General features: G+C 41.6%; 3 protein-coding genes across 7 annotated transcripts in view; 1 reads left to right on the top strand and 2 right to left on the bottom strand.

Moving 5' to 3' along the window:
• kdm5a (lysine demethylase 5A) overlaps positions 1–5,638 on the bottom strand; it is a 29,895-nt gene extending 24,257 nt beyond the window's left edge. For both annotated transcript variants that reach the window (XM_074697780.1, XM_074697781.1), the window contains exons 1-8: positions 4,461–5,638; positions 3,367–3,444; positions 2,925–3,047; positions 2,613–2,783; positions 1,612–1,806; positions 1,182–1,260; positions 997–1,088; positions 759–917 (exon numbers count right to left, since the gene is read on the bottom strand). In XM_074697780.1, the coding sequence (XP_074553881.1) occupies positions 759–917; positions 997–1,088; positions 1,182–1,260; positions 1,612–1,806; positions 2,613–2,783; positions 2,925–3,047; positions 3,367–3,444; positions 4,461–4,607 (1,044 nt within the window). In that variant the 5' untranslated portion in view covers positions 4,608–5,638. The remainder of the gene's footprint in view (positions 1–758; positions 918–996; positions 1,089–1,181; positions 1,261–1,611; positions 1,807–2,612; positions 2,784–2,924; positions 3,048–3,366; positions 3,445–4,460) is intronic.
• An 851-nt stretch (positions 5,639–6,489) lies between these two features.
• Positions 6,490–9,187, bottom strand: LOC141810445 (aldo-keto reductase family 1 member D1-like). Of its 2 annotated transcripts, none has more exons than XM_074697998.1 (10): positions 9,136–9,187; positions 8,829–9,053; positions 8,538–8,705; positions 8,262–8,378; positions 8,083–8,160; positions 7,781–7,903; positions 7,461–7,570; positions 7,167–7,332; positions 6,977–7,059; positions 6,490–6,890 (listed from the first exon to the last, which is right to left on the bottom strand). In XM_074697998.1, exons 2-10 carry the CDS (start codon positions 8,919–8,921, stop codon positions 6,848–6,850), a joined length of 981 nt encoding a protein of 326 aa, XP_074554099.1. In that variant the 5' UTR covers positions 8,922–9,053; positions 9,136–9,187; the 3' UTR covers positions 6,490–6,847. The 2 variants fall into 2 exon arrangements, with proteins under 2 accessions (XP_074554099.1, XP_074554100.1); XM_074697999.1 differs by having other exon boundaries at positions 8,829–8,871; positions 9,136–9,184.
• An 81-nt stretch (positions 9,188–9,268) lies between these two features.
• Positions 9,269–18,339, top strand: trim24 (tripartite motif containing 24). Of its 3 annotated transcripts, none has more exons than XM_074697996.1 (19): positions 9,269–9,953; positions 10,187–10,305; positions 10,410–10,557; positions 10,715–10,841; positions 10,981–11,097; positions 11,279–11,393; positions 11,480–11,626; positions 11,715–11,829; positions 13,260–13,396; positions 13,504–13,758; positions 13,967–14,089; positions 14,172–14,319; positions 14,416–14,473; positions 14,804–14,930; positions 15,011–15,312; positions 15,713–15,821; positions 15,914–15,988; positions 16,206–16,367; positions 16,781–18,339. In XM_074697996.1, exons 1-19 carry the CDS (start codon positions 9,680–9,682, stop codon positions 17,381–17,383), a joined length of 3,261 nt encoding a protein of 1,086 aa, XP_074554097.1. In that variant the 5' UTR covers positions 9,269–9,679; the 3' UTR covers positions 17,384–18,339. The 3 variants fall into 3 exon arrangements, with proteins under 3 accessions (XP_074554097.1, XP_074554098.1, XP_074554096.1); XM_074697997.1 differs by having other exon boundaries at positions 10,712–10,841; positions 14,027–14,089; XM_074697995.1 differs by having other exon boundaries at positions 10,712–10,841.
• The last annotated feature ends 1,133 nt before the right edge of the window (positions 18,340–19,472 follow it).

Genomic DNA, 19,472 nt, shown 5'->3' with positions numbered 1-19,472 from the left:
TACATGAAAGTATATATATACACATATATATCAAATCAACTTAAACCTTCAGAATGTTTTTTAATGGATTGGCATTTTAAGATCACTTTGGTTTGAAGTAGTGGAGTTCTTTGGATTTAGCTGGTTCCAAAAGTACCTGGAGTCACCAAGCCAAAAAAAGCCATTGACACAGCAGAAATAAACATATTTACAGCATGATACAAAAGCCATCTCCTATCTGAATCGCTGATTTCACTTTGAGCTCACACTGTACAGTGGGGAATTTTTGTGTAACTCAGTTAAGAAGATATTAGAATCATGGCTTCACCCAATCAGAGGTACAGCTCAGCTCCCATGACTGACAGGCTCCCTACACATGTTAGTGTGGAGACTTAAAGCCTGTGTCACTTCCAATATGGCCCCGCCAGCCGTTTAGCTTCAAAAATAAGTTTTAGAAACAGATGAGTGAGGCCCAGGAGACAAACTAATTTTAGAATCTATGGTTTTCACAAAGGTCGGTTTATTTTTCCATAATAAATTATTTCTAATTTTGAGAAGTAATAAAAAAAACAAAAAAACAAATTTCAGTTCAGTCAGTCAAAAATCCGGTCTGACTTTGTGCTGCATTGCTGGCTTTATGAAGAGAGAGAGTTTTTGAAAGTGTAACGCTGAGGTAGACACTGGTGATGATCCAGGATGTCCAACACATGAAGGGACAGAGAAAGATGAGGGAAGTATTAGACTCCATAGACAGACACTCTACAGTGTTCAGGCCTTACCTCAGCAACACACTTGGGGCAGCGCCAGTCGCCTTTGGGCACATCCTGTAAAGGCGGGATCAGGCAGAATGTGTGGTAGCTGTCGTCACAGCCGTCGCACAGCAGCAGTCGGTCCTCCTCATCACCGCGTCCACAGACCAAGCACAGGTAGAGGTCGATCTGAGGAATGAGCGCAGCACAACAATTAGTCTGCTCATACTTAGAGCGGCCAAAGGTGAGCACAAAGACAGGCACTTACAAAGTTGACTTCAAGGGTCTCTTTGCGTGGTCTCATTTTAATGGCGAAAGCCTGAGCTTTGAGGTGGCGCTGCTTCTTGGTGAAGCCATCGTCTAAAGAAAAGGGAAAAAGTTCAAGTGTAAGAACAGAATATTTCAAGCCGCGTCTACTATAAAACCCCAGAGTCAAAAAGAAATGAGTCTTACCCGCTGGAACAATCTCTAACCCAACCATCTTGGGACTTGTACCAAAGATTTTCAGGCCTTTTGGCTCCTTATTTTCCCTCTGAAGAAAATGAAACAACAGGGAAACAGAGGTTAACAGGTGATCCTGCCTAAAGGTAAACTGCTTGGCAGCATAAAGGGAGGAAGCCTGCCACAGCTGGGAATATAAAAAGACAGTCAGGGGTTCTCCAAGCCAAGAAGCAGGGAACTTTAATTAAATAAGACCGTTTGTAAATCTCATGAAAAATAAACAAAAACAGAATGTGTTACAGACTATCAAATTCACTGACACTAACAGCTTATTTCACCTTTGACAATAATTTAGAAATAAGATTAAAGTTGTTGAAGAGCAGGCTTTCACAAGTGCAGGTCTGACTCATTACTGTAGAACACTTCCTTTTCTCACTCTGACCTCTGACTTCAGGCGCCTGGAGCGTCTCTCAGGTAGAAGTCGCATCTTGGTTTCCGTTGCATCACCCCCCATGTCTCTGTCCCTCTCCTTTTCCTCCTTTTCATCTAGCTCCTCCTCCTCCTCCACATGCTCTTCACCAACTCCCTCATCAAGTTCCTCCCCATCGTCTCCTTCGTCGTACAGCCGCTGGATGCCCTGATTGGAGAGAGTGCTGAGTGAAAAACCTGGACTGTTCCTTCGCTTACTCTCAAGTACTCCAGGCTTTTGAGGACACTGAAGTTTTTCCCATCAAATACTTGCTTCATGGTCAGTTAATGTTTGCTCTCTGAATGTAGGAGTGCTGCTTAGACTACCTCTGTATGTCCAGTGTCATTGGGTAATTTTTGCAGTGACTTGGAGGATAAATAAGGACGCGGTCACAGTGGCAAACCGTGCTGTGCATAAGCATGCTTCAGCCCTAAAGCACGTTTTGAATGGCCAGTGGCACAGCAACTGCGCATCGTGTCTCTTCGTCCTGGCAGACTACCTGCGTTTGTTTATATCTGGCACGCTGTGCGCACGGACTGATACACTAAGCAGCAAGCACCTCGTATCCAGCTGTGGCTCTGCAGCGAAGGTAGCGCCGTTTTACGACATGATGAGAACTAGAGCCTTATTTAGTGGTGTTTTTGTGTGAAAGTAACGCGCTGACAATTCTCTAAAGAAAGCGTGAATGCAGACCAATATCAGATTTTTTCGCAGGGAATCCATTTATTTGTGTTTATGGTCAAGTAAAATATGGCCCCGTCTGAGTGCAGAGGAAACCAGCAGAGAAGCAGGGAGGGGGTGTTTGGTGTGTGCGCCCTGGGCTTCTGCTGCACAAAAACACTGCTGTAGGGGTAATTTCTGCCCTAAACCTTGTGATAGGACCCAACTTGTTCCATCCCGGAGTATCACTTTAAGCATGGTACAGTTTGGATGGCCAGTAAGCACTGATTGATAATTAGCTTCAAATGACTTACGGTCAGTGTGGCTCCGGACTGAAAGAGCTCATAAGGATAAAGGATCTTCTCATAGTGGGAACGCAGCAGTGAGCCGGTGCCTTTCCCTGACGGGAAGCCCATCCTGCAGGCCACCTTGGACCACCTCTTCTCCTTACACAGTGTCTCAAATCCACCCTCTGAAGCCACAATCTGAAACAGAAAGGTTTCCCAATCCAACTTAAAGAATCAAAGCTTTCAGAAAAATAGAACCCAGAGACTGAAGTGATGCTTTGTCATCAAGTAAAACACAGGAGCTGATAAAAGATGATACTCTAGTAGCTCTATTTTTACCTTGCTGAGCTGGTACAGATCCAAAACCTTTCTCTCCACATGAGGGAATCGAATTTTGGATCCCTGCAGCTCCCAGAACTTCGCTATTTGATCCAGAAAGTTGAGCTTAACCCGGGTGAGGGCCTGGACAGGCAGGACAGAGAAAAGAAATGACGTAGAATGAACATGGGGGAATGTTTGTATTTCACACATCAGGCAAATTATATTGAAATGGTTTCTGAGGCACACAACCACAGCTCTCTTCTTAAAACTCTCATAATGCAGCTTTACTCCAACACAAAGGCACTACATGACATCAGAAACACTTCAGTTGCCACACAGATGGGAACGAAGTCTGCATATTACCCTGCAGCCCGAGGTGTAGGAATGTGTTATTACCCTGTACCTTATAAAGCAATACCTGACACACCTTCACTCAGAGTGCATCTTCTCTGTAGCTCACCTCAAGTTCATTCAGCCTCTGTACTCGAGGAGTGAAGCGGAAGTTGCGTACATCACAGGCGAAAGGAGGTTGCCAGTCCTGATTGACAAGAAGACACAGGAGACTGTTTCAAAACAACATCAAGAATAGGACAGTGTCTGTGTCATGGTGTTACTCAATCTACAACATACAGGTGCAGCAGACTGAATGGCATTAGGTGATGGTATATATCATAGCACAAAACTAACAGTTTGAAATGTAAAGAGGTGGCAATTTTGAACAAGATCAACTGAGAATGAGATGAAAATAAGTAAGAATAAATAATTCTGGAAAATAATTATTTGTGTTGCCTTCATGGATGTACCCCACCATTTAAAGTCCTACAAATTGCATGCATTTATATCGTTTTTAAGACGGTAGTTTAAACATCAGGGGTGGGCATTTCAGGCAGAAACACTTTAGTAGACAGATAGTTAAACCTAACCAATAACAGGTTAATCCAAAAATAATCAATATACTCTTGATTTTCCAGGCAAAGTTTGCATGTAAACTAGTTTTTGGTTTGTTTGGTTTTGTTTTTTGTTTTTGTTTTTTTGTTTTTTTTTGTCAAAAGTTCCTCCCAGAACTCATTAAAGCTTCTTTTTCTCTAGTTCTGAATTTTGTTGTTTTATTTATTTTTTTTTATTGAAAAAAAGCTCCAAGACGCATTAAAAACACAGTCTTATGGGTATATCAAATTACAACATGGGACTACAAAGCAATGGGAAAACATCGACCACAAACTATGATAGAGCAACAGGCCTGTACCAGTATTACACCTTCCCACAATAACAAAAACTTATCAATACACAAAACAAGGTCAAATTCATGTTGCCTGCTCTAAACTTCCAGGATGAATAGTTTAAGGTGGATTTTTACCAATGTGCACATGGCGTTTTGTTGAGAGGAAAACTAAGCGTAGTTATCTGACCTTTATTACACCAATAATGGCAGCCTATCGCTAAAAACGCGCAGGCCACAATTAACCAGTACCGGCTACCTAAGAGCATCACAGACAACCACGGCTGACTTTAACCTCTGTTTATCAAAAGATTTTAAAGGATTTGAGACTTTACCTCGGGGGGTCGGATCTTGCAGATGCCAGTTTTCTCTGCGATTGGTCTGATCTTGTTGATAAAACCTAAAGGATCCGAGAAATCCTCCCAACTGGGCTCAAACACCGGGCATTCAGGCGGAGGGACGAACTCGGCAAATGCAGACATATTGGTGATGTCCAGCTGAGAAGATCTTTTTTTTAAAAAAAAACCCTAAATGTGCTAAAATAAACGTGCTGTGATCAACAGTCCATGATTATTTCCAATAACTCTGGTCCTGGGGAACTTCCACAATCACCAAATGACATAATCAAATTAAAAAAGTCGGGTCATCGTCGTGGCATCCCAGCCGCGATATCAAATCATAAAAGTGATTTCATAAATACTACAATTTAGGTGATCACGGTATTTTCATCATCCGTGATCAGCGGGCCAGGGCAGGCCGAGGACTCCTCACAGCCCTACCTGGGACGGAGGGCAGGGTCAGTCTGAAACGCCATCATTCCTCCTTTCAGACGACAGCTTCACAAAGCCAATTTCAGAATATATTGACACAATTCGAGCGAAATCAGGAGTTTGGGCTCCCAGAGGAAAGAAATAAAACCCCAGACTGGAAGAGGTTGTCTGCAGTGTTATGATACGCAGGCTAACACTGCTGTTAGGTGCCTGGGTAGTGCACATACACTGTGTGATAAAGGTTCAGCATTATTTCTGCGTGATGATGCATTCACAACCAACTTATCCACCGTTCGTTAGCTTATGAAGTCGGTTTGTAATGTTCACTGCCAAACATTATCACGCTCCAACTTCGACGCCAACTTTTCCGAGCATCTATGCGCAAAGAAGAGGTAAAGTTAGGGCATAATAAGGAGGAGATTAGCGGGCGGCTCCATTCATTTAAACACTCCGGGCTAACAACACCTAGCATTCAGCTAATATCAATTCAGCTAACACGTCCGTTGCGCAGCTAAACGTTGACGGCATTAAGAGGAGGGTCGGCTGAGCAGAAGAGTCCTCTGTGGCTGGCGTCAGTGTGTCTCAATCACTAAATATTAAATAAAAGCATGTAACTTTCATGCTTTGTCCTCCCTGGTGTCACTCTTCGCTTATTAAGCGTCGTCTGTTTGTGTTGTATCCGCGTTTGCTAACATGCTAACACAACTAGCAGGACTGGGTGATCTCTATGGTGCTTTCAGGGACATCCAGTAACTTTGAACAACGTATGAATATGAAAAGTGTAACAAAGTGTTTTGTATATGGTTTTATATCAAACGATCAATCTACTCCTATTTATATACCACCTTTCACACCAATGAAATGCAGTTCAATTTACAGAGATTGAAAAAAAAAAACTATAAAATAATAACAATAAAATTAAACAGAACGACGGAAAAACCTTCAAATGAAGTAATACATAAAACATACCCTTTAAAGATGTCTATTGAAATGATTTAAAATTATAGAAATAAATCAAAATTGAATAAAATTTAAGTAGATAATATAAGTGAAATGAATAAAAAGGGAAGGATAAAAATTAAAGATGAATAAAAGCATAACAAATACCAAAACATATATAACATATAGTTATGAGCAAAAAGGAAAAGTGCAGAAGTCTGCTGCTTTTCCAATACAGATTTTCTCTGATTACTGGTAGCTGGTGCTGATGCTTTGTACTGTGTTTAAGTGGCATCCTGCTAACCTGTGGTTGACTTATTACCCTTCTTGTGTGGGACCACACATTTGCTAGCGCATTGTCACCTCTCTCTACTGGCCAACTTTATAGTTGACCAGTAAAAACTATTTTACAAACCCATGGAATCCTGTCCAGTTTTTTTTTGTTCTCTTGAAATGATTGATTAATGGTTGTGAAATATTGATTCTATTGTAAAAAAAAAAAAAAAAAAAAAAAACAACAACAACAACAAAAAAAAAAAAAAATCTATACTAACTCTATCTTTAAGGTCCGTTGAAAATATAAGGAATATAATTATTCATTCTTTTATTTAATTCTCTGAAATACATTGAAGTAGAATCCTTATTTGCAATGGTGCCAGTATAAAGATGACTGTAGAGCTCAGACAAATAAAATCAGACAGTTGCAAATAAATAATTACAGAAGGATATGGGTAGCAGCGAGAAGAAACAAAAAAAACATGTTTCATAAATTCAGTAGTGAAAGGGCAAGAATTGACAAAAAAAAGAGAAAAGGATAAAGAAAAAATACATAAAACAGCTTGCTAAACCTTATTTGCATTTTCTCAAGCAAATTCAAGTCATTAACTTTATATTATAAAATCATAGTGAAATACAAGTCATACCAAAATTATTTTCTGTTTCAGCCAAGAACAAAAAAGAGCTGTAAGCTGAACAGGATAACTTGATTTTCTGACAGAAGTTATTAGTAGCCTCTAGTAGTCATCATGAAAGGGGTACTCCGGATGATCAGACCACCTGTTCAGTCAATAAAGAAGAAAAAGTGTTTATTTCTAAGTCAATCCACAAACAGAATACCTTTAAAAATCATACACTCTACTCACATGAGGAGCTCCACAAATCTTATATTCTTATCCAGTCCTTCAATTGCCTTCATCTCAGCTTCAGAGAGACAGAAGTCAAATATCTGCAGTTTGGAAAAGAGATTCATTTTGATATCACATTTCTTTTTTCTTCAAGACACTCATTTGTAAGTTCAGCATGTTAGATTCAAACCCTGACTTATGAACAAACCTGAAAGTTCTCCTGAATGCGAGCTGGGCTGAAGCTCTTTGGGATGACCACCACTCCTCTCTGCACGTTAAACCTTAAGGACACCTGAGCTGTGGTTTTGTTGTACTTTTTAGCAATTGATACCAATAACTCATCCCCCAGCAGTGGGGGACATTTCAGGTTGACCCTGTGAAAATAAAATGATTTATACTCAACACATAGTTTGTGCTTTACAGTGACACTTTCATACTGTTTAAGTCATAGTTGCAGTTAAAAAGTGGCTCACTAACTAAACAGATAAAGTATTTACCATACCATGATGCATCTCTGGATGTCCCTAAAGGGCTGTATCCCACAATAACAATATCATGCTGCCTGCAGTACTCAAGCAACTTTGGCTGAGTGTAATAGGGATGGCATTCAACCTGGTGAAGAAACAGAGACTCAAATTTAGTGTGCCATATGACTGACACTTTGCTTATTGGTAGCTAATATCAATATCACATGTAGTCTTTGTAATAGCATCTAGATCTAATTTTAACTCAACATCAAGTCCTAAACTTTTGTTTTTTCACAATCTTTAAGTTTCTAATCCTTGACCCAAATTCAGGAAAACAGGTGGTTTCTGTGTGTACCTGGTTAGACACAGGTTTGTGCTTCAGTCCAGGTTTGTTCAGGATCAACTCCAGCTGTCTCTTGTTGAAATTGGAGACACCGATAGATTTTACTAGCCCAGCATCTTTGCAAGCCTCCATAGCCTGTTCATGGTCACAGTCAGTAAACACTGAGTTAGACTTTGAGCTGCTATTTGATCCATAAAGAGTCCAACCCTGTTTTATGCAGTCTATGGTCCAACCCTGCTGCAGCTGCCCACAAAGAAAATCTTGCATTCCACAACTCTCGAGGCTTGTCGGGTTGAATGATCTAAGAATCTTACCTCCCAGGTAGCACAGAGATCTGTCTTATGGTAAATGTACTTCCCATTTTCATCCTTTGGGTAAAATGTGTCTCCTGGCTTTGGGAAACAAAATATTCAGTCTGTTAGAGGTAATCTTCACCTAAGAATGGAGACTGAACTGACCATAAATTAAAGTGTGACATTATAAACATGTTTACCCTGAAGGCTATGGGCATTTCAACAATATAAAGGTCAACGTAATCCAGCTGCAATGTCTGCAGAGTTCTCTCCAAGGCAGGTCGAACTAGCTCAGGGGGGTGGAATGTGTTCCATAACTGCAAATCAGTGCAGAAGTGTTAGTTTTATCAAATATGTAGCTCTTACTTCGAAGCTTTGAAGATTACAGAAGGGAATAAGGTAATAGTAAACAAGTAAAGCAGGACAACTTCACCTTTCAAATAAACAAAAAGAAAAGAAAAAGGAATAGCTCACACCTTTCCACAGTAGAATATGTCCTCTCTCCTCACAGTTCCATCTGCTATTTTCTCCCTTATAGCTTGTCCCACTTCATGCTCGTTGAAATAAACTAAAGCTCCATCCAGGTGTCTGTAACCTGCTTCAATAGCAGCCCTGACTGCTTCACATGCAGTTCCTTTGGGAGTCTATGGAAAAAAAACAAGTGTAACTAACATCTCAAATTATATCTAAGATAACAGAACACAGTCTGAATGCTGTTTGACAAACAGGCCAATGATTTATTTCTACCAAGCAGGATTCTGTCTCACCGTGCGGGGGTCTCCGTATGTTCCCAGTCCTATCAGAGGCATGCTGTTCCCATCATTCAAAGGAATAGAGTGATTTTTAGATGTCAACTCCATGTCTATCTAACTGTGACTCCAGCTTGAGTCTGTATCGTACGCCACAGCCACAGTGTCATTATATCTGAGTTCATAACCAGTCTTAAACGTCTAAACCCTGTCTAACTCCTCCCATAGACAGACACAGACCTCCTACAAAAGTAGGACAGAGTGATAAAGTAAGCGTTTAACGCAACGACACATTGATAAGTAGAGGAAGTGATAAACATTTTACCAGCGAGTTTTTTGATCTCCCGAGTCAGAGACAACTGGAACTAGAAAGTCACATTTAAACAAAATTAAGTTTGACCTTTGACGGACACTGTAGCTTTAAATTACCGCAATGCTCTCTGGGTAGTGTATGCCATATGTCTTGAGCTAACAGTTCGCCGACGGACGGCTCTGTGAGGGGAATATGGACTTTAAAATACCACTTGAAGAGCCTAATGTGTTATTTTTAGTAAGCCGGGCGGGTTAATTTTCATTTAATATTGAGCAGGAAATCGACGAATGAGAAATAAGTAAAGTTCTGTGGAAGCATTTGTGTTATTTTAAGAATGCTACGTTGCTAATTTAGCTTCGAAAACGGAAAATTATACATCAGCTGAAGCTATGGACACAGTTTGATACAGCGACTGAAAAGACTGAATAACTATATTTTGAAAGTAATGATGGATTATTTCGTAGCTGTATTTCCCCGAGAGCTTACAAAACCAGAGGAAGTATAGACTGTGCTTTGTGTTCAGGGGGTAACGCTGTATTGATCAGTTGACTAAAAGATGGATGAAAGTGCTGAAAACATTGATAATGATGACATAGTTATCATTGTGGAGAATGAGGCAGAAAGTTTGCCTGCAGGGGAAGAAAGGCTGAAACAACAAGGCACCTTCGGGCTCATGGATACCTGTCCTATCTGCAAGTTAAGCTTCCACAACAGAGAGCCCAAACTGCTGCCATGTCTTCACTCCTTCTGTAAGAAGTGCCTGCCTCCTCCCTTCAGGAGTGCGGAACCCAGACGGGACTCACAGGGACAGGTGGACAGCAACAAACCATGTGAGAGACTTTCCTTTGTTTACATGAGATCTGAATAAAAAGATTCAGACATTATTCATAGCTGCATGCTCAGTTATCTGTCTGTTATCTCTCCGTTTGTAATGTATATTATTTTTGTGATTGGGTCAAAACCAGAATCTCGTCACTTAGCCCAGTGTTTTCATCAGAAAACATGAAGTTGTGTTTGTATTTGTGAGCGGACGTTTTAAATGGTTGCTCTTGCCTTGCTCCAGCGGGTGCCCTGCGATGTCCAGTATGCAGACAAGAATGTTGGGAGATGGACATCTTGGATAATTTCTTTGTAAAGGACTCTGCAGAGGTACCAAGCAGCACAGTGGAAAAGGCCAGTCAGGTTGGTCATCACTCTCTCCTCCTTCATTTATTGTCTCCTCTTCCAACTGCAAAGCTGCATTTGATGATTCTATATGTCTCTTCTTTGATTTCTGTGTTTGATAGGTGTGTATGAGCTGTGATGACAACACAGAGGCGACTGGTTACTGCGTGGAGTGTGTGGAGTTTCTGTGTGTAACCTGTATTGAGGCACACCAGAGGGTCAGGTTCACCAGGGATCACACCATACGCCAGAAAGAGGAGATGTCCCCTGGTACAGTACGCTAAACTGTGCATCAAAACATCAGCGAGTTAGAGTTACTGTAAAGAGGAGCACGTTTTGTCAGGTTTTGCAATGAAAAAAATCAGGGTGTCATATACTGACAGTACATTTCTACATGTTCTCCTCTTTCTCTATTTCCCAAAAGCAGTTGGTATTTCTACGCAGAAGCCTGTGTTTTGTGACATCCACAAGCAGGAGGCTCTGAAGTTGTTCTGTGAGACATGTGACAGACTAACCTGTCGAGACTGTCAGCTGTTGAAGCACAAGGATCACAAGTAGGCTGCTCATTTTCCCTTCCACAAATGCAGTGTATTTATCACCTCAAAGGTTAAAAAAATATGTGTTTGACAAATGAAGCTTTGATAAGCTCCTGCTGTGTTTAAACTATTTATGCACATGTTTTTTTGTTTGTAGTTACCAGTTTTTAGATGATGCATACAGAAACCACAAGCAGTATTTGGAGAACATGACGAAGCAGTTACAAGACAAGAGAAAGGTTATTGAGGACATGTCAAACTGCATCAGCAGCGGGTAAGCTTCTCCACCTGAGAGCGAATCAAAGCTCACATAGAAGTGCATTTGACATGATCAGAATACTTACTGTACATTAGTTGTACTCCTACAGAGGGAATCTTAAATGCAGAATCCTGATGCTGGATAAATGCTAAGCACGATGTTTTGATTCATTGAATGACTTCTCTGATTCTCACAGACTCCAGCAAGTGGAAGAAAACAAGAAGGCCGTTACAAACGAAATAAAGAAGTCCATCTGTAACCTGATTATGGAGATCAACAGGAAAGGAAAGATCCTCATCAATCAACTTGAGGTTTGCTCAAAGTATTTCTGACTGTTCAGTGTAAACATAACAGGGAATGAGTTTTCCAGACAATAAATTTACACATTTCCTTCAAGGCTCTGACCAAGGACCACGAGTCCAATTTAAAGAAGCAGCAAGAGGACATCAAATCTCTGAGCAGGCACTTGGACTACGTGATCAGCTTCACCAAATGGGCCACAGCCAGCCACAGTGGAACAGCCCTCCTCTACTGCAAGAGACTGGTCAGTGATGAGTCTTTTGTTGTACTTTGCAAGTGCTTCAAACACCCATTTTCATTTCCTTATTTGAAACTCTTCTGTTCTTTCTTAGATCCTTTTTCAGATCCATTACCTGATGAGAGCCAGCTGCAATCCCTCCATCGTCCCACAGAGCTCTGTTCGATTTCAGTGTCGCTCTGGTTTCTGGGCCACTAACGTAGACCTCGGTAAGACTCACCAAACACTTACAGGACGCCAACACAAAGATCTACAACCATGGCCATGTTATCTCATCCCTGACACTAATGCTTATTGTGAAACGAAAATATAAAAATACAAACATGTGGTTCTGCTGAGGGTAAGAAAGAGAAAATGAAAGGAGTGATGTTGAGACGAGGTAACTCAATCATCCATCCTCTAATTATTATATAATAAGTTACCCCAAATTATTTGTATTTGCCATTGTGCCCTCCTGATTCTTGTAAATGATATGGATTGAATTACACCCCTGTTGGCTTGATTTTGCTCTCTTGTTTTTCGTTAAGTGCGTGAAGTATCTTATTTGTAGTTATGAACATGAACATTGATAAAATCTCAGATTCTACCTTAATGTAGTGGTCTTAGATAAACTAAAGGGTGTGCTAAAGAAGTGGCAGAAGAACATGACATTAAATATTGGTGGACAGATCTTTCCCAAAGCCTTGCTGAAACTACTTTTAGTTTTATAGTAACAGTTAAAACTATGAGAAAAAAAGTCCACATTGGTCCTCTTTTCTGGTCTTTACTGTTTGGCTGTAGTTTCTTTGCTGGTGTTTATCGTTATTCATGGTGCTTCTCTCGCCTCCAAACCAAAACATCCCAGCTGTTGTTTCTCTTTTTTTTTGTCTTTCTTTTCTTTTCTTTGTTGTTTCTCTTTGCTGAACTTCTTTTTCATAAAAGCTTCACAAACTTGTACAAAGATTCACTCCTTTCTTTGGATGTTAACCTTTGAACAAGATTGAAGCAGAGATAAAGGTCACACTACTCTTAAAATGAAAGTTAAAGATTAACGTGATTTGTAGGCCTCACCATGAACCATCTCTGCCTTTTGTTGTTTCTAAATGTAGCATAAAGAACATTTAGATTACCAGACATTGATTGATGTGATGGTTTGTGCTAGTTACAACTCAGCTGCTGAAAACGACTCATCGGTTTATATTTGTGTCAGACAGTCGCTCTACATGTGTTTTCATTCAGCCTGTTGTTGGCTTGAAAGATGGCTGCATAACAAAAAAAAAGCCACTGATGACGATGTCCCTCAGTTTGATGTCTATTCGGACAGAAGACGACAAGTTTGGAAGTTATTTCAAAAAAACTGTGAAGTAGAGAAAAAAAGAGTTGATGTGAGGATGTGTGTGAGCTGGAGCGAGAGTAGCTGTTAGGATGCCAAACAGTGACTAAAACCCCTTACTTTGCAACTTTGGTTGCATGTAGGTACCTCATCCAGAAAAATGAAAACTAGTTTTGTTGCTTTATCCTCTTTTTCTTTTCAGTCTGTGTTTGTGATTGGTTATTGAGCAGCAGAGAAATGATGGATGATCAGAGGAGCTAAAGCTTTAATAGTGCACCATGACAGGGCTGGGACAGAGTTATAGGACATTTCTGATGTTTTCCTCAGGTTCTCTGGTCGTGGAAAGGGGTCCTGGCCGGCCACCCATCACCAACCACCAATCAGGTCCCAGACCAGAAGCACCCACAGCAGGACTCACAGCAGCTCAGCAGAGACAGAGTACACTGGCTCAGCTCCAGATGCAGGTCAGGTTTCTTCAGCATCACAAGTTTTAGTGACCTGATGAGATCATTGCTACAACTTTTTGTTTCTTTCTTCTTTTTAACTGTCCAACATCCTCTTCTCTGTCAAGGTTGACAAGCTGTCCCAGCATCCCCACAGGCAGCCTGGTCCTAACCACTGGTCCTGGTACCAAAACACCCAGCTCCCAGGACCCCCAGGCCCTCCAGGCCCTCCACCACCAACCAGACCCATCCATGGGGGGTCGTCCCCCTTACAAGGCCCACCCAGCTTGGTGCAGCCAGGACGCAGATACAGCAACCCTAACCCAAACCCTAGAAGCCCCACATCCTCCATGATTCACAACACGAGGTTCCCGTCTGCTCAGGTAAGTGTACGTGTTAGGATGAACATGTGTCAGCATGCAGAAAGTGTTTTCTACTTTCTTTCCTCAGCTGCCTTCAGTTAATCCAGAGCGGGTTGGTCCAGCTGTAGCACAGAATCTAAAGATCTTCCAGATATCTTCATCCTCTGTCACACATAGTAACCTAGAAACCCTTGAGCCACTACTTCACCCAGGTTTCTTCTTCATCTAGTCTCTGAGAGAATTGATCCATAGCTCCAGCTTCCCTCCTAAACCCGTGGATGTGTTGCAGGGTGCATCCCGCTACCCACAACCTCTGACTGCAGGAGCAGCCACACAGACATCACATCTTCAGGTTGGTGGCAAAAGAGATGAAAAGTAAGGGTCACATGATTCATAGAGAGATTCATTTCATCCTGTTTCCTGTGTTTCTGTAGCGAGGCCCTGTGGAGTCCTTTTACATGAAGAGGAATGAGTCAGGTGGATCCGTGCCCTCCATCACCATTTCTATTCCCAAACCCAGTCTGGCCCCCAGTTTAGCTTCAGCCACTGCAGACAAACCCAGCACACTCAATCATGTGTCAGGTGAGAACATTTAACCACACTTCCCCACCTCATGTGGAGAATGAGCTGAAGTTTAGACATGACAGAGGGATTTATTTCTCTTCCTCTTTTCTCAAGCTCAAGCACGACAGAACTCCCCAATGGCCAAGCCGTCATCTTCCGACAGAAGCACAGGGTGAGACATTTTTAAGATTGTTTTGACCTGAAGGAAACTTTTTTAAATATTATGATCTTGCATTTGAAAGTATTTTTCTGCTCCATTTCAATAAAACTGTTTGTCACCAGCTTTTGTTTCAGGTGACAGTGCAGCTTATCAACCCAAAGCGTCTCTCTGTGTAGTCACTTTATTTTACATATGCACAACTACCCCAAGTGATTTACTTCCAGGATGTGTCCAAATGAATTCACAGGACAGACTCTAAAAACATTTCCTGACCTCTCAGAAGGATCATGTTCTTTTATATCCTGGTCACAAACTTCTCATCATCTCACTCTCCTCTGTCAGGTCCTCTTCCTGGAAGCCAACATTTGAGCCTCCGTCTGCACCCTCAGCCAAGCGGCGGAGGAGGTCATCCCCTGGCCCCATTATTGTCATCAAGGACGAACCTGAGGATGAGGATGAAGTTCATTTTGTAAGAGGAGTTGTTAAACGGAGTTCATGGGTCTGTTACCTGTGAGTCCTTGTGTTTAACTTGTACCAAACATCCTTCAGGTGCAGTCCAGTGTGAAGTCCAGTCTGCCAGACAGCAGCACGGGGGCTCAATCCAAGCCTCGCCAGCAGCAGAAGGTTCCTGCTGCGGTGACTGCTCCTGCTTCAGAGTCCAAATCAGGGAAGGAGCCGCCCACCCAGCCTGCGGCTCAGCCTGAGTCTGACAAGAGCACACAGCCAGAGGAAGACCCCAACGAGGACTGGTGTGCTGTCTGTCAGAACGGAGGAGAGCTGCTCTGCTGTGACAAGTGTCCCAAAGTCTTCCACCTGGCCTGCCACATCCCCACTCTGAATGAGTCCCCCAGGTGAGAGACCGCCTGCGTTTGTCTCTTTATATGTTAGAAAAGCTGTGCTTATGCATTACAACTATCAATGCTGGTCTGAGGGAGATGTCTGCACTTTACTGAGAGGAATTCCTCAAGACAGTAAGAAATGTGAAAAATCTCTCAGTGTTTTGTCAGTTAAGAAAAGGATTGAAAAAAAGATTCATCAATTTTCTTTTTTCAACACAAATACAAAAAGTTAATGTTGAATCCTGACCATGAGAAGGCATGAAGAACAAACAGAACTGAACCAACAAGATTTTTCTTTGTGCAAAGGAGTCATACCCAACTTCAGGTTTTACAATAACCTGAATCACAGATGGGTTTTCTGGGTGATAGCCAGGTGAACTCTCTGAATAAGCGTTTCCTGTTGTCTCCACAGCGGCGAGTGGTTCTGTTCATTTTGCAGAGATCTTGTCTCTCCTGAGATGCAGTACGACTGTGACAGCAAAGAAGAGGCCTGTGAAGGATTCACACCAGCTGATAGAAGGGTACATCTACTCAGGGGTTAACAAGACTGACTTATTGAATATTTATACTATTTACAAGGAGATCACATGCACCCTTATTTTTTGATATGCAGTGCTGTGAGAGGCTGCTACTGCGACTGTACTGCAATGACTTCAGCACCGATTTCCAGCAACCTGCTCCTCCATCTGTGAGTAAATGCCATGCTGTTGATTTCTATTCAAGTAGAAAATAAAATGCTTTTGAAAAATACTCCCTCTGTAGAAAAGTGAACATGACGAGCAGTTCTGTAAGTCCTCAGAAGTGAAGATATAGCTGTGGGTTTTTTTAATGAGCCGTATGTGTCAGAGTGCAGTGGTTGACTCGTCAGCTTTTTCTTCACTTGAAATGATTTTTTTTCAACGCAGGAGACAAAAAGGTACAAAGAGCTGATAAAGACCCCGATGGACTTGTCAAAAGTGAAGAAGAAGCTGGAGTCAAAGTCAAAGGGTGGCGAACATTACAGCTGCCCAGATGAGTTTGTGGCAGACATCCGGCTCATATTTGCCAACTGTGGGAAGTACTACAAGGTAAAAATGCCTAACTGAAAAACACTTCATATTACTGCATGCTGTGTAAAGTTTTTCTCTTATTTGTAGTAAAACAGTAAACCAGATATGAGTCACAGTCATATAACAAAAATGTTCTTGTTTAGCTTCTTTTATAAAGACATTTTTCTTATTTCAAGAAACTTGCCAAGTAAATTTTTCTGACCCATTGGCAGATGTTTTCAAAAATTCAAACCTTATTTTTGTCTTACAATATCTCAGAATGAGACATTTTTACGGACTTGTCAGGTGAATGTGGCTCATACCAAGTCTGAAAATAAGTAAAACACTGGTGTAGATTTCAGTTTGAATAACTTTCATTGAAGTTTTACCAAAAATCAAAGAGTATGCTCTCTTCTAATCCTCTCGTCCATTTCTGTGTCCTGTTGGCACAGTCCACCTCAGAAGTGGGAAGTGCCGGCTTGTACTTGGAAGACTACTTTGATGAACAGCTGAAACAAGTCTTCATAGATAGAGTCTTCCCTGGAGGAAGAGAGGAACAGATGATCCCTCCTTTGGAAGATGAGATAGACGAGGAAGAGGAGGAGGAGATAATGGAGGAAGGTTTGGCTCCTGATGAGGACGATAAACCTCATAGTCCGGCAGGACAAGGAATTCCTCCAGTGGAGGAGGACCTGCCTCCTTTGGAAGAAACCGCTGCAGGCCTGGAGACAGAAAAACCGTCTGAAGAGGAAGGAGAGGAGAAAGAAACTGAGGAGAGCAAAACAGAGATGGACAAACAGGGAGATGTTGAAGATGAAGCTGTGCCGCCTTCAGAAGAACCAGAGCTGAAAAGTCCTGAACACGAGGTGAAAAGTCCTCCAGCTGCTGTAAGTGAAGCTGAGGATGTTGAGGCTCCTAGCTCCCCTAAAGAGGGAACCCCTCAGCTTTCTCCTGATGAGACTGTGAATCCAGGTTCAGATCCAGTTTCAGATCCACCTGAAGTCCAGGAGGATGAGGCAGCTCCTGCAGAGACAGCCAAAGAGACGGAGGGATAGACTGAAGCTGGAGAAAGATGGATGCTTTTAGTCTTCCACATAGGCGGCTCCAGCGGGGCCCTGAATCAGCTGCAATCAGACACATTTTTAAGGTTCTGCTTGAAACAGGAGAAAGGGTTCTGCTTTGGTCTTCTTAAATTTAGGCTGTAGCTGCACTATGAGTGGAGCCGTTTACTGTAACATAGGAAATTATTTTCTGTGATGACAACACCCAAAGCACACAAAGACTGTCTGTTGACAAGATTATGGGTAAGTTATCTGTTATCCTGCTTATCACCCACGTATAAATAATGCTGTGAATAACAGGCAGAAAAAAGACGCATGGAAGTAGAAGTCCTGGTTTAAATAAAACTTCATCTTTCCTGTTCCAGACTCCTGCTTGTCATAACGGCCATGTACAACTATTTTAGCTGCTAGCTTTTTTTTTTAAGGGTGTTCTATTAACGCGTGGTATGCAATAAATAATAAGGACTGTTCAGCCTTCTGTGCAGAGACGAGGGTCACACTTATCAGATATGCATCGATTTGAACCACAGCCTCGCATTTTTAAAGGTGTCCTTCTGGGTTTCATGTGTTGCCAGTTTGAAGTTTCTTATCCTCTAAAATTCCAGCAGTGTTTTCCGATTAGAGCAGCCTTGTTGGCCTCTTATCTGCAGTGACTTCAGCATTATCAGTGTGAGATACCTGCTGACATGATCATCATCATCATCCTCCTCTGACAGCTCTGTGTTTCCCACAGTGTGTCCTGGCACTCAGTGGTGTGATAACAGATGTTAAACAGCCTGTCAGTCAGAGCCCTCTGTTACCTGAGCTCACCTGTACCAACTCAATCCTGCTAAGGGGACAGAGGTGTCACTACAGCCTCAGTATAAATACATCATGTTGTTCATTGTTTCTGTTATTTATTGAGCTTTTAAAGGACTGGAATCTACCAACATTCTGAGAATTAGAAAACCTGTGTTTACATCATTTGTAATAAACAGGGTCACATGTAGATCTGACCTTGCCTCGCTCGTATTTATTCATTCATTCTTTCATCTAATGGTTAATCATGCTGACCTCACCCTGTGGTTCAGCCTGTCAGACTCACTAAAGCAGAGGTATAAAAGGTGCTCATTTCATTTCATAGATTTAAATTATCCCACTTTACAGAAACGAAAACTGCAATCTTCATGATCTTAATCATCTTTACTTATTTATTAATACGTATTCATCAGTAAGTATCACAAACAGTGTTTTTCTAACTATTTGTTCTTTAAAATGTTTCAAACTTAAGGGTCTGTCTCATTTTGCACTTGGCTTAACAACAGTTTCATCTACGGATCGTTCCTGTGCTCAGTATGTCCCATTTCTCCTGAAACCCAAGGGCAGTGCACTTCATTTGCACTTCATCTGTATTTTAAGTAAGACTGCAGCTGAGCAATGTTTGCCCAAGTACAACTCCCACAATGCATCATGTTAGTCCCACTAAAGATAATGCCGAGCTGCAGGATTACCCAGGCAGAGCCCTGAATGACACCAGTACATTCAGCTGCATTTATACTTCGACTCAGCATCGTGATCTTCTCACTCTACATCTTCTTGCTTCCAAAAATCTCCTGCACTCTTTTCCACGTGTTTCACGTTTACATTATTACGAGCACATGTTCATTTTCTGCTGCAAAATATCACAAAGTGTTTTTATAACCAAGGCTCCTCTGACAACCGTGAAAAAATGGGACGCAACCTCGTGTTCCTTACCTTCATCTGTCTACAGAAAAGTCCTTAAGATCGTCTGTCTCCTCCACATGTGTGAAAGTCAAACGTCCAGTAGCTTTTCTGCAATTTGTTACATATTTTCTAGTTAAAACTTCAAGTGTTTTCTAGAAATCAATCTTTTTGAGTTTTTATGGAATTAAGCCCGTAGAGGATGTAAGTGTTGCTTTTCAGCTGTTTGACTTTATCAAGTTACAAAAAAGAATCTACACAGAAATATGATATCTTTGAGATAATTCAGCACCAGCAGATGAAGGCTCGTTGGTGGAGATACAGACATTGATATATGAGCAGTGAGATGGTTCACTGTGTGGTGTTTGGATCACTCTGTTCA

Source organism: Halichoeres trimaculatus, unplaced genomic scaffold (genome assembly GCF_033239565.1).
Source record: "Halichoeres trimaculatus isolate MK-OKI-2021-1 unplaced genomic scaffold, fHalTri1.1 fHalTri1_scaffold_21, whole genome shotgun sequence".
In the NCBI taxonomy this organism is placed as follows: Eukaryota; Metazoa; Chordata; class Actinopteri; order Labriformes; family Labridae; genus Halichoeres; species Halichoeres trimaculatus.
The sequence above is the reverse complement of the archived record's forward strand: the minus strand, read 5'-3'. Positions and strand labels throughout refer to the sequence as shown.

Coding starts and splice junctions, on each gene's coding strand:
- LOC141810445 (XM_074697998.1), bottom strand. CDS start 8,921: ATGGAGTTGACATCTAAAAATCACTCTATTCCTTTGAATGATGGGAAC. Junction 8,706..8,828: donor CATACGGAGACCCCCGCACG/GTGAGACAGAAT, acceptor TTTTTTCCATAG/ACTCCCAAAGGAACTGCATG. Junction 8,379..8,537: donor ACATATTCTACTGTGGAAAG/GTGTGAGCTATT, acceptor ACTGATTTGCAG/TTATGGAACACATTCCACCC.
- trim24 (XM_074697995.1), top strand. CDS start 9,680: ATGGATGAAAGTGCTGAAAACATTGATAATGATGACATAGTTATCATT. Junction 9,954..10,186: donor GGTGGACAGCAACAAACCAT/GTGAGAGACTTT, acceptor GCCTTGCTCCAG/CGGGTGCCCTGCGATGTCCA. Junction 13,759..13,966: donor CGAGGTTCCCGTCTGCTCAG/GTAAGTGTACGT, acceptor TTCTTCATCTAG/TCTCTGAGAGAATTGATCCA.